This window comes from Onychostoma macrolepis, chromosome 08, assembly GCF_012432095.1.
Source record: "Onychostoma macrolepis isolate SWU-2019 chromosome 08, ASM1243209v1, whole genome shotgun sequence".
NCBI lineage: Eukaryota > Metazoa > Chordata > Actinopteri > Cypriniformes > Cyprinidae > Onychostoma > Onychostoma macrolepis.
Genome location: NC_081162.1, coordinates 20,855,067 through 20,868,768, shown reverse-complemented (window position 1 = coordinate 20,868,768; position 13,702 = coordinate 20,855,067). Strand labels below are relative to the sequence as shown.

General features: G+C 37.9%; 1 protein-coding gene across 9 annotated transcripts in view; it reads right to left on the bottom strand.

Annotated features, from left to right (window-relative positions):
• Positions 1–13,702, bottom strand: part of bend5 (BEN domain containing 5) — a 338,217-nt gene that overhangs the window by 89,660 nt on the left and 234,855 nt on the right. For 5 of the 9 annotated variants that reach the window (XR_009272649.1, XR_009272650.1, XM_058785807.1 and 2 more), the window contains 2 exons: positions 2,878–2,999; positions 1,317–1,689 (listed from right to left, as the gene is read on the bottom strand). The exons of 1 other annotated variant lie outside the window; for it this stretch is intronic. Coding sequence is in view for 6 of the 8 variants with exons in the window: in XM_058785807.1 (XP_058641790.1) it covers positions 1,317–1,689; positions 2,878–2,999 (495 nt within the window). In the remaining 2 variants the exon portion in view is untranslated. Of the gene's footprint in view, positions 1–1,316; positions 1,690–2,877; positions 3,000–4,559; positions 4,878–13,702 lie in introns of those variants that run through there. 3 more of the 9 variants (XM_058785813.1, XM_058785814.1, XM_058785809.1) reach the window with 3 other exon arrangements.

Here is a 13,702-nt window from a genome sequence, read left to right as displayed (position 1 = left end):
TAGCTCAGTAAGCTGGCTTGGTGGCTGGCTGCACTAAGCTCTAATGTATCTGTTGAGTTTTAATATCGGTCAGTGCACTGCACGTCTGACCCTAAAGAACCCTGGCCGGTCTAATCTTCAGCCTGCTCCACCAGCTCGCTCCAGACCACAGTCTGTTCCCCCCCCAAACACACACACACACACACACACACACATATATATGCGCAGCAGCTGGCCGGGATACTGGCCTGAGCGCTCTGGACACTATGTCCTCTTTAAGCAGCCTGTACTGTAGTCTTCATCGGAGTGAATTATCAGTCCCTGCAGCTCAGAACTACGTGGAAAATGTAATAACATTAAAAATGTTAAATTATTAGGGCTACCAATTTAACATGCTAACTTAGTACAGTTAATTAAAGAGATGATGGAAAAAAAAAAAAACTATGGTAAAAGAGTCTTGCATTTTTACAAAACATAGTGCAAAAACATGTTTTGTAGACTGCAAAATGGATTGGTGTGGACTGCAGGATGATAGACTTATATTTAATAATATAAAATGACAACATAATACAATATTATTTACTTTTAACGCCACTTTTTGTAAAGTCTGTTCAATGTTTTCAGCCGCAATGATATAATGACAATCTTCATTCGAAGGCTTTTCTCAGCAAATATTGATGTGTGCGATTAATTTGATTAATTAATAACATAATTACATGACATAATTAATTACTTGATATGCAGAATATTAATTAAGTACTTGCTATGCTAAATAATTATCAAATTAATCAAATGATGAACATTTTAATTGACTGGCAGCCCTAAAAATTACACAAGAGTACATTTAAATTGCTGTGTGAACATGCAGTAATTCCTTGATCTCGTCTTCACTAAATTGGACACGTCACTCACTATTGCCTACTTAAAGCTGACTACCCATTGCTGCTTCTGTATTAAGTGAAAAAAAGCTCTATGAAGCCTTAAAAAAAAAAATGCTAACAAGTAAAATTGGGTTGAAAAGCAAAATGGATAATTCTGATATTAAATTCTGATTGGATGAGCCATGTTTCAAGCAGTTGCAATATAAAGTGATACTAATTAGAAAATCAATGTCAAGGCCTTTTAAGCACAGATTTACATTACAGATAAATTTGAAGGTTTAGGTTTTAATCAAAACAATGAATTTCTAGGATTCTGCATCAGATTTTAACAGATCTGTTCAATGAGTTTGGTGCAAATATTTTACACTTGCATACCGTTTCATTGCATCAGCATTGGTGTGAACAAGCCTTTAGTTTGTCAAGTGTGCTGATATGTATGATTCATGCAACTCTCACCGCTGCCAAGCCTCATGAGCAGGACGTCCTGTAGGCGTCGATTGAAATCCCGCAGCTCCTTGACCTCAGTCAGCAGACTGCCGTACTCCTTGAGCTTCTTGGCCTGCTGCAGCAGCTGCCTGCGTGTGCGCTCCAGTTCCTGCTGCAGGCGTCTCATTTCCTCTTCCTGCTGCCTGTAGCTATGCACCAGCTCCTCGTACAGGACGCGAGGCACCACGGCCTCGTCCTGCTCTTCCTCTTCCTCTGTTGTGAGTCTGTCTAGCTCCTCTCCCTCAGTGCAGGAGTTGACAGCGTTCCTCTCCAGCCGTGCCACCACAGCAGCCAGGCTCTTTGAGGAGTTGGAACTGGCCCGCTGCTGTTCCTGTAACTGGATCTGCAACATTCAACATCTTGTCCAGTGCAAATTGCGTACAAGTAAATAATAATATACTATTTATTTTTTTGGATAACTATCTACCTTTCTCCAGAGATAAGTTTTAACTCACACATCTAATGAGTTTTATAGTTCATAAAGCTTCACATATATTTTAAAGAGCTCATTTCATAAGTAATCTCAATTTCCTTGATCTTTTTAATTCATTGAAAATGAACACCACAGCAATGTGATGTCACATGAATGCATGGACACATGACCCTCCAAACAGCTTCTCGCTTGTAGCTCATAGGTTTTTTTTTTTTTTTTAATGAGTGTGTATATATATCTTTTTAAATGTATTACTATAGATTATAAATAACAAATAATCTACTCCACTTTCTTCACTGGTTTAAAATGTTAACGTTAAGTGATGAGGTCAAACTTCGATGTTTAGATCAAATCTGTTTCTACTATCCAAATTTGTAGGGCAGAGTTCACCAAACTTGAACTTTAGTAGTACACAAAATCCTACTCATATGCTTGCATTCACATGGGTATGAAAGGAGGAACACAACATCTAGTGTGACTTTCCTTTTATAGCATGGTTGGAAGAAAACTCTACTGGAATAAAATAGAACTCGAAAAGCTGGACTGTAATGATCAAATAGTATCAATACGCATGATAATACCTACTGATTGTATTGTATAAAATTAAAACTAATAAACTGATAACTAAAAAATCCCTTATGGGCCAAAAACTAGCTCAAAAATTCAGTTCTGCGCTGAACCTGCTCAGTTTATATTAAACACATTAAGTAATTAGGGTGTGAACTGCAAGAGCACACAAAAGTGAGTTGTAAACTTAACGGACTGTACAATTAAGAAGACATGGGACTAAAAAAAAACACAACAAGCCCATGAGTGAAACACATGGCCTTTTTGGTATCTAGCTAAAACTGCCAGATTAAACAAAACAGGCTTGAAACGTTTGAAATGTCAGGACAAATTCCGTAAGCGTCAAACCATGTTCTAGTATTTTGTCTTGTTTTGCTTGCGGAATATAAAATACACTCTTAATATCAGTAGAAAATCCCTGTTGAGCCATTCCTGATCTGTTCACATGTTCCCCATCTACAAATCCAGACCAGTAACAGCAAGCCTGCAAATGTCTTACAGTCTCTTAATCTTAAAAACCCATATACCAACCTTTTTATGTCTAAGGGGCATTCTCTCCTCGCCAAAATGATTCTCCACTGTGTTCCTGTTTGACATCTTGGGTATTTTCATCTTCTTTTGCATAATACTGTGCTCAAATTCCTCAATGCTTTCTAAAAAAAGGAGGGGAAACAAGTCAGAGATGCAAATATTTCATCTCTTTGCTCTGGAATGATGATACGGTTAAAACAAGGACACATCAGCAAGAGAAACATTTTATGAGTTTGGTGGAGAAGCTTTCCAGTAACCTTGTAATGACACAGATGACTAGCTATTGTTGCAATAAACTATTAATGGAGCGTTTAACTTTGCAAAGCGACGTTGACGGTGCAGCATCAATATGATTTTGACAGGCGGGGTCGTCACAGCTGTCAACGCGTGATGCAGTGTCAAGTACCCAAGGCCACTTGGAGAAGACGGACCATATAAATGTGCCTACCTAACCCCTTATCATGTCAAGTGGAAAATACCCTCAATCATCATTCTAAGATCTTGAATGTTAACTATGCATTAAAAGTTTTACATTGGCCAGGTGTGAGAGATGAGCCTCAAGGTCGGCCACAACAGATTGCAGACTGCTTAAGTTAAAGAAACTGATTTAAAAGCTGTACTGAACTCCAGACTTCTGTCCCTAACGAGATCAGGGTTGTAAGACCAGGTTGAGCCACACATGTAGATTAGTATTGTATCTAAATATACCTGGTTGAAGAGTGGCAGGAGTGAAAGTGGTTGGAGGTTTTTATAACTTGAGCTGAAGCAGGAAGTGTCAGATGATAACAGATGCGTCACCACCAGCACTGATTTAAACCACAAATAATACTCTGACAAATTATAATGCAACAGTGTAATATGCTGACGTAAGGTTTCAAGCAAACTGAAGGGCGTCAAAATAAAAACGACATAAAATAAGCCTTACCTGGCTAGCTAATGTGATGACAGTAACCTAGCTGCTAGAGCTAAAAACAACAAACCGTTCAAATTCATAACTTTCTGGTCATCAGATCTGCTTTTTCGTATCTTTATCAGTTTAAAAAGACTGTTACAGTGGTTTTATTCGCGTTTAAGCTCTTATGCACCGCCGATAAATGAAGGAAGCGTTAGCAGCAGGCTAACAATCGATTAGCATCCTGAGCCTGTCTGCTTTAAAGCCCTCTTATCTTTCACGAACTTATTCAGACGTTTTCGACACGCATTTCATTTAGTTTATATTCAGATTGCTGGGCTTGTCAATCACAGACACCATTACATCTATCTATTACACAAACCCCGCAATCACGATGAGCTAAAAACACTCGAACAATCAAGAAGACATCAAACCTATGACATATTTTCTGTCTGCATCCATTTATCACATCAAAACACTCAGGTTATATAATTAATCTTCTCTTAACACACTAATACATGCGTGTTAAAGCATGTTCTTGCAGCTCATGTCAAATTAAAATGATCATTTGTGTGGTAACTTTTCATATTACGCCATAGATATAATATAATGCCTCACAGATAATGTTTCATGCACATGCAAATAAGAAAATATGATTTATATCAAAGTTGAATGACATTTCAGATGATCCGTTAAGCTTTTATATACGTTAAGTTACCGTAGCATGCGTGTTACTGTTATGTACAGAGGTTATTATTATAGTTAATAAGAAGAGAAGAGCAGAACTCACCTGCCAGGGCGAGGATGTGTGCTTTGGCAGGCTGGCCTGCGCCTCTCAGCACCACATACACCTTCTGATCATCAAAATCTCTTTTGTGCACAGGCTTGAAATCTTTCACGTCTGACACAGGTAACGCGTAGCACATATCGTCCTCCAAGAAACGCACGAAAGCGTACATTATTTTTGCTCTTTGGTCCCTGCTCTTTGGGATAGGGCTTGACAGTTTCCCTCAAAAAAGATATTAAAAAACACATATAAACACAAAGAGGGGGGAGACAGTGGGGAGGCCTCTGCGATCGACTGCTTCTGTCTGGCTGGTGCGTATCAGTTGAGGAAATGCAGAGCCTGGTCGCCACAGACTGTACTAATCAAAACAGATGCGATGAGAGGTTTATTTTGTGGGTTAAAATGTCGTTTGCCCAAATTTATAATAAATAAATAAATAGTAATAGAAAAATATTAATAATGTCAATAATCATTGCAGTCATCGTATAAAACAGAATAGTATATAATCATCATCAATAATAATAATAATTCATATTTCTGAAATATGATACATTTAAACCCTGCTGAAAAAAAACAATAGAACCCTGCCCAAAACACAATAGAAAATGTAATGGTTTTAATGGTTATAATGGGAATTGTATTGGTTTTAATGGAAACTATAATGGTGTTTACTGGTATGTGATGGATTCTATTGGTGGGATGTTAAATCCTATTGGAAAAATGCCCAAACCACACTACAAAAAGGAATGTTTTTTTTTTTTTTTTTAATGGTTTTACTGGAAAAAGCTAATGGTTTATAATGGTATTTTAATGGAAACCATTGGAATGTGCTTGTGATGGTTTCTATTGGGCTTCTATTGTTTTGTTTTGTTTTTTAGCAGGGAACTCTAGAGGGAGTTTCAGAATTATTATAATACAAATATGTAAATGAAAGATCAGTTGTTGTTGTTGTTGTTGTTGTTATTGTTGTAAAAGCCTGATAAATTGCTAAAAAGTAATGACTGGTATCAAACAGGTTTCTAATATCAAGTAATTTTTTTCTAATTTAGAGTTACTTTACAGACAAATGTATCAGATTTAATGACTAGAACTGTTATATAATTGTAAATTTATCAAAGTGTAGTGCTTCCAGTCACCCAGAATTCTTTGTGTTGCAGCAAACTGCTTAAGGGTACAACGGGGCTAAAGGCACACCTTAAGAAAAAATGTGCTATTCGCTGGGCCTAAAATGTATAATTGCAGAAAAAATATATACGTTTGTATTGAACATTAATGGAGCAACAGATTTTGTGTGAAAATAAATCATTCAAGTTGTTTATTTTGTTTAAACATCTTATAAATGTATGAGGTGGCAAGGGGTAAAAGGCCCACCAGCATTAAAATAATGTTTTTATTTTAAATAATGTCTAAGTTAATACTTGTTCAAAACAACCACTTTAGCAAAGTTTGTACTATTTTCTGCTTATTTTGTAAAATAAAATAATTAATTTTTGTTTGACAAATATACTGTCATTAAAATATGTTAATATAAAAATATATTTTATAATACAGAAACAAAATCATTTTAATAAGTAAAGATTCTGAAAGCATTGAAGGAGATCCAATAATAATTGAATATATATTTACAGTAGTAACAACAAATTATATTTTATATGATATGATTAATATCACGTTTTTAAATATGATGGTTTCATTCTAAACATGGTGATTATCTCTAATATGGACACCCAACATAATATATGATATTTACCATCTGAATCCAACCATGTAATGTCAACAAATGGAATAGTCAGCGATCTATTAATTATCATGTTGATTACTGTTCCTTAAGCCCCAACAGTAGGGGCGCTTTTTACCCCAAATACCACACTTTTACATTCTTTCGTTATTTAAAAACTGTTGCTTTGATTATCTTAAACAAAACTGAAAATTGTTAAGACCACCTTTGTCTCAAAATATATGCATTAATTTTAGTGATTCTAATTTGCTACTTAAATCTACAACATTTAAAAAAACATAAAATATTAGATCAAGTAAGCACAGAATCAACTTTGCGCTGCTGCACGTGATCACATCAAGGATCAGACAAATATACACGTAAATCTTGAATAGCGAATGTTTTGGAAGGTGCTACGCCACATTTTTGTGCCATCTAGTGGTTTAGATGAAAATAATATCAAAGGCGCCTTTTACCAAGGGGTGCTTTTATCCCCGTTGTACCCTATATATATATATATATATATTTATATTAGTGGTGGGCCGTTATCGGCGTTAACGTGCTGCGTTAACGTTAGACTCTTATCGGGCGATAAAAAAAAATATCGCCGTTAATCTATTCTCAAAGTCTTCGAACCTGTGTGTATGCGTGCTAACATGGATGCAGCTATGAAGCCGCCGGGTTTGCTTCAGGGAAAATTTATTTTTAAGAAGCTTCCCAATGGAAATCGGCAAGTCATTTCTGTCTCTACGTTACATGGTCGCGCTCTCTGTATCTCACACACAGCGGAGTTCCGCCCCGGTTCGCACACACACACACACACACACACACATACACACGTAAGCGCACACACAAGTGAGCACATTCCCACTCCTATTTGTAAATATTAAGCCGCAAAACGTCCATTTAAATATGACTTCTGTGTGTCTCTGTGTTAATGTATGGCGCAGACGCGCGGGTTTGTTCACTACTCATACAGAAGCCAGCGTGACGCTTGCAGCGATATTAACGTCTGTCGTCTCACTAAATGAGGACATAAATACATGAACAACATCTCCAGAACTGCTCTGAGAGTCACTTCATGAGCATTCGAGCGTTTCATTTGAGAAAAACTATCCTCACGGCAACCCGTCAAAATAAAAGTTCGGTTTCACTTGAAGACATTGGGCAGAACGTAATAGGCTACTACTACTAAAACTATTAAAACCTTATCTTTAAGGAATAATCATACAATGTCTTCAATGTTATTATCAATATTAAATTCTTGATGACTGCTAATTGTTTACTACTAGTAGTGAACTTATTCTGATCTACTTGGCAGAATTCAAATGAGCCATTTTAATCTAGATTAATCTAGATTAATTCCAATATTACAGTGAGATTAATCTAGATTAAAAAATTAATCTATGCTCACCACTAATATATATACATATATACATATATATACATATATATACACATATATATATATATATATATATATATATATATATATATATATATATATATATATACACACACACACACACACACACACACACACACACACACACACACACACACACACACATATACATATATATATACAGGGCTGTCAATCGATTATTATTATTTTTTTTTTTAATCGCGATTAATCACATGATTGTCATGAGTTAACTAGTGATTAATCGCAACTTAATCACACATTTTTATTTGTTCTAAATGTACCGTAAATTAATACTTTTCAAGTTTTTAATACTCAACATAATCGACATAGGCATGGACAAATATGGATGCTTTAAGCAAATGTATGTTTATTATTATTGAAACCATAGTAAACAGAGTAGACATGTTTCAAAGGTCATATGTTTTTCAAAGAACTTGTTCATGTCTATTAGACACATGAAAAAAGAAATTCCAGGTTCCCATTACTTCTTTCTTTGCACTGAGCAATTTACTGACACAAACCTGTTTACTTTTTTGCACGACAGGGCAGCTCACTTCTTCTGAACATGCAAAATGTACATCTATTATTTATTATTAGATTTGTTTGCCTCTCTGTGCCCACATACAGTATTTTGATGCAGCTAAATTCCCAATAAAACTGTTTTCATTGGTATATTTTACTGTTTCTATTGTCAGACAACAGAATGAATATGAAATAGTGACTGAAATGCGACTCATTAGGCTACACAACCAGCTCTCCTTTCCAAGATGTTAATCTGCACAAAAATCCTGATAATCGAGTCGTCGTCTGATAAAATCAAATACACATAAGATAATGACAATAGCTGTGCTGTGATTTTGGGTATACTTGCATGTAAAATTAGAGAAGCAACATAATATCTGTGCTTAACTGAAAGCGCTGCTCTTCTCCACCGCTCGCTGAACGATGCAGACACATAGAGAGAGAAAGAAAGGGGTGCGCGTGCGCGCTGTGACAGCAAGACCTCTTGCTCGCGCGGCAGTATCAGCAAGTCTCAGAAACTAAACCCTAGAACCCTAATGATTTGTCGCTAGGTGCTTTTCTGAAGAGGGGGAAAAAAAGTCGCTAAAGAGGTCTGCAAAGTCGCTAAGTTAGCAACACTGTGCATTTCCATTTCTCCAACTACAGGCTAAGGACAAACAGAAAATGCGCTGCGTTAAATCGCGCGTTAATAAAGTTAGTGCCGTTAAAATGAATTTGCGTTTATATACATATATATATATATATATATATATATATATATATATATACACACACACAGTATCTCACAGAAGTGAGTACATCCCTCACATTTTTGTAAATATTTTATTATATCTTTTCATGTGACAACACTGAAGAAATGACACTTTGCTACAATGTAAAGTAGTGAGTGTACAGCTTGTATAACAGTGCTGTCCCCTCAAAATAACTCAACACACAGCCATTAATGTCTAAACCGCTGGCCACAAAAGTGAGTACACCCCTAAGTGAAAATGTCCAAATTGGGCCCAATTAGCCATTTTCTCTCCCTGGTGTCATGTGACTCGTTAGTGTTACAAGGTCTCAGGTGTGAATGAGGAGCAGGTGTGTTAAATTTGGTGTTATCGCTCTCACTCTCTCATACTGGTCACTGGAAGTTCAACATGGCACCTCATGGCAAAGAACTCTCTGAGGATCTGAAAAAAATAATTGTTGCTCTACATAAAGATGGCATAGGCTATAAGAAGATTGCCAAGACCCTGAAACTGAGCTGCAGCACGGTGGCCAAGACCATACAGCAGTTTAACAGGACAGGTTCCACTCAGAACAGGACTCGCCATGGTCGACCAAAGAAGTTGAGTGCATGTGCTCAGCGTCATATCCAGAGGTTGTGTTTGGGAAATAGACGTATGAGTGCTGCCAGCATTGCTGTAGAGGTAGAAGGGGTGGGGGGTCAGCCTGTCAGTGCTCACACCATGCGCCGCACACTGCATCAAATTGGTCTGCATGGCAGTCGTCCCAGAAGGAAGCCTCTTCTAAAGATGATGCACAAGAAAGCCTGCAAACAGTTTGCTGAAGACAAGCAGACTAAGGACATGGATTACTGGAACCATGTCCTGTGGGTCTGATGAGACCCAGATAAACTTATTTGGTTCAGATGGTGTCAAGCGTGTGTCGCGGAAACCAGGTGAGGAGTACAAAGATAAGTGTGTCTTGCCTACAGTCAGGCATGGTGGTGGGAGTGTCATGGTCTGGGGCTGCATGAGTGCTGCCGGCACTGGGGAGTTACAGTTCATTGAGGGAACCATGAATGCCAACATGTACTGTGACACACTGAAGCAGAGCATGATCCCCTCCCTTCGCAGACTGGGCCGCAGGGCAGTATTCCAACATGATAACGACCCCAAACACACCTCCAAGACGACCACTGCCTTGCTAAAGAAGCTGAGGGTAAATGTGATGGACTGGCCAAGCATGTCTCCAGACCTAAACCCTATTGAGCATCTGTGGGGCATCCTCAAACGGAAGGTGGAGGAGCCCAAGGTCTCTAACATCCACCAGCTCCGTGATATCATCATGGAGGAGTGGAAGAGGACTCCAGTGGCAACCTGTGAAGCTCTGGTGAACTCCATGCCCAAGAGGGTTAAGGCAGTGCTGGAAAATAATGGTGGCCACACAAAATATTGACACTTTGGGCCCAATTTGGACATTTTCACTTAGGGGTGTACTCACTTTTGTGGCCAGTGTTTTAGACATTAATGGCTGTGTGTTGAGTTATTTTGAGGGGACAGCAATATATATATTGCTGATATATATATTGCAAATATATATATATATATATATATATATATATATATATATATATATATATATATATATATATATATATATATACATATTATATATATACAGTGAGGAAAATAAGTATTTGAACACCCTGCTATTTTGCAAGTTCTCCCACTTAGAAATCATGGAGGGTTTGAAATTGTCATCGTAGGTGCATGTCCACTGTGAGAGACATAATCTAAAAAAAAATCCAGAAATCACAATGTATGATTTTTAACTATTTATTTGTATGATACAGCTGCAAATAAGTATTTGAACACCTGTCTATCAGCTAGAATTCCGACCCTCAAAGACCTGTTAGTCTGCCTTTAAAATGTCCACCTCCACTCCATTTATTATCCTAAATTAGATGCACCTGTTTGAGGTCGTTAGCTGCATAAAGACACCTGTCCACCCCATACAATCAGTAAGAATCCAACTACTAACATGGCCAAGACCAAAGAGCTGTCCAAAGACACTAGAGACAAAATTGTACACCTCCACAAGGCTGGAAAGGGCTACGGGAAATTGCCAAGCAGCTTGGTGAAAAAGGTCCACTGTTGGAGCAATCATTAGAAAATGGAAGAAGCTAAACATGACTGTCAATCTCCCTCGGACTGGGGCTCCATGCAAGATCTTACCTCGTGGGGTCTCAATGATCCTAAGAAAGGTGAGAAATCAGCCCAGAACTACACGGGAGGAGCTGGTCAATGACCTGAAAAGAGCTGGGACCACCGTGTCCAAGGTTACTGTTGGTAATACACTAAGGCGTCATGGTTTGAAATCATGCATGGCACGGAAGGTTCCCCTGCTTAAACCAGGCCTGACTTAAGTTTGCCAATGACCATTTGGATGATCCAGAGGAGTCATGGGAGAAAGTCATGTGGTCAGATGAGACCAAAATAGAACTTTTTGGTCATAATTCCACTAAACGTGTTTGGAGGAAGAAGAATGATGAGTACCATCCCAAGAACACCATCCCTACTGTGAAGCATGGGGTGGTAGCATCATGCTTTGGGGTGTTTTTCTGCACATGGGACAGGGCGACTGCACTGTATTAAGGAGAGGATGACCGGGGCCATGTATTGCGAGATTTTGGGGAACAACCTCCTTCCCTCAGTTAGAGCATTGAAGATGGGTCGAGGCTGGGTCTTCCAACATGACAATGACCCGAAGCACACAGCCAGGATAACCAAGGAGTGGCTCTGTAAGAAGCATATCAAGGTTCTGGCGTGGCCTAGCCAGTCTCCAGACCTAAACCCAATAGAGAATCTTTGGAGGAGCTCAAAGCCAGAAACCTGACTGATCTAGAGAAGATCTGTGTGGAGGAGTGGGCCAAAATCCCTCCTGCAGTGTGTGCAAACCTGGTGAAAAACTACAGGAAACGTTTGACCTCTGTAATTGCAAACAAAGGCTACTGTACCAAATATTAACATTGATTTTCTCAGGTGTTCAAATACTTATTTGCAGCTGTATCATACAAATAAATAGTTAAAAAAATCATACATTGTGATTTCTGGATTTTTTTTTTTAGATTATGTCTCTCACAGTGGACATGCACCTACGATGACAATTTCAAACCCCTCCATGATTTCTAAGTGGGAGAACTTGCAAAATAGCAGGGTGTTCAAATACTTATTTTCCTCACTGTATGTATATGTATACACATATTATATATATATGTATACAAAGGTCGCGGGTTCGAGTCTCAGGTTCAGCAGGGATTGTAGGTGGGGGGAGTGAATGTACAGTGCTCTCTCCACCCTCAATACCACGACTGAGGTGCCCTTGAGCAAGGCACCGAACCCCCAACTGCTCCCCGGGCGCCACAGCATAAATGGCTGCCCACTACTCCGGGTGTGTTCACACGGTGTGTGTGTGTTCACTGCTGTGTGTGCGCACTTAGGATGGGTTAAATGCAGAGCACAAATTCCGAGTATGGGTAAGCATACTTGGCCACATGTCACTTCACTTCGTCACTTCACTTCACTTCACTTCATATATGTGTGTATATGTAAGGGATAATCAACTGCTAGCTGTGCATTAAATAATTTGAATGCACGACGTGGAGGCGAAGAACCACCCGACGCGCAGCTAGCCGTTGATTATCCCGTTTATGCCATGGTCATTTGCCAGCATTCACATATTAAATATGTTAATAATATTTGTGCTGCAATATTTGACCGGAACGATAAAAATGACGGTTATTTTCGTCTGTATTACTATTCAACTGTAATTGTATGTTACTATGGTTACCAATGTTTATAGGAAGCGCATTAATATAGAACGTGATTAAACTGACCTGGAACTACCTGTGCAGTTAAACGAATTTAATCAACACCTGCCAGCCAATCAGAATCGAGTATTCAGACAGACCATGGCATATATATATATATATACACTGAAAATAATTATACTTAATTATACATCTTAATTATGTATAATACTTAATTATACATCTCGGGCGAGATGATGGTGGTGGGCATGTTTTGGAAAAAAAATTATACTTAAATTTTTTAAGGTAAGCGGTTGCAAACAATTTATTTTAGCTACATTTAAATAAATTTAGTTGAAAGTTAGTCTAAATTTGTTTATTTAACTGTAGCTAGAATAAATTGATTGCAACCACTTACCTTAAAAAAAAAAAAAAAAAAAAAAAATATATATATATATATATATATATATATATATATTGCCAATAAAAGTCCAGAATTGTGTGTAATATCAGATGTTGTTTATGTGTTACCACTTTTGAGCTGTTTAGTCACATAAGTATAATACTGACCATATTTAATGGTATTTTGAACCATGCCATACACTTTGAATATAATATTTATTTATTTGTGGGAGCAATTGTTGTTGGATGTTTTAATAGATATTAAATTGCCACTTGCTATTAAAAGCATGTTTCAAAACAGACCCGATCCAAGTCCATTCTAAAAAATTTGATTCAGTCCAGCAGACCCAACATGGAAACACTGTGGGATGAATGCTCCCATTGTTGCAGCTTTTTGAGTTGCACTGGAGATTCATCACAGTGTTTTGTATGTGGTCTATTATGTGGAACATCAACATAAGTGTAAGGATCACAAGTCAAGGATGAAAAAGGCCCATGCCTGCCTGCTAGCACACTGTGGTTTTCCATCTCTGGGTATCCAGCGCGGCATCTCCGTTAATGCA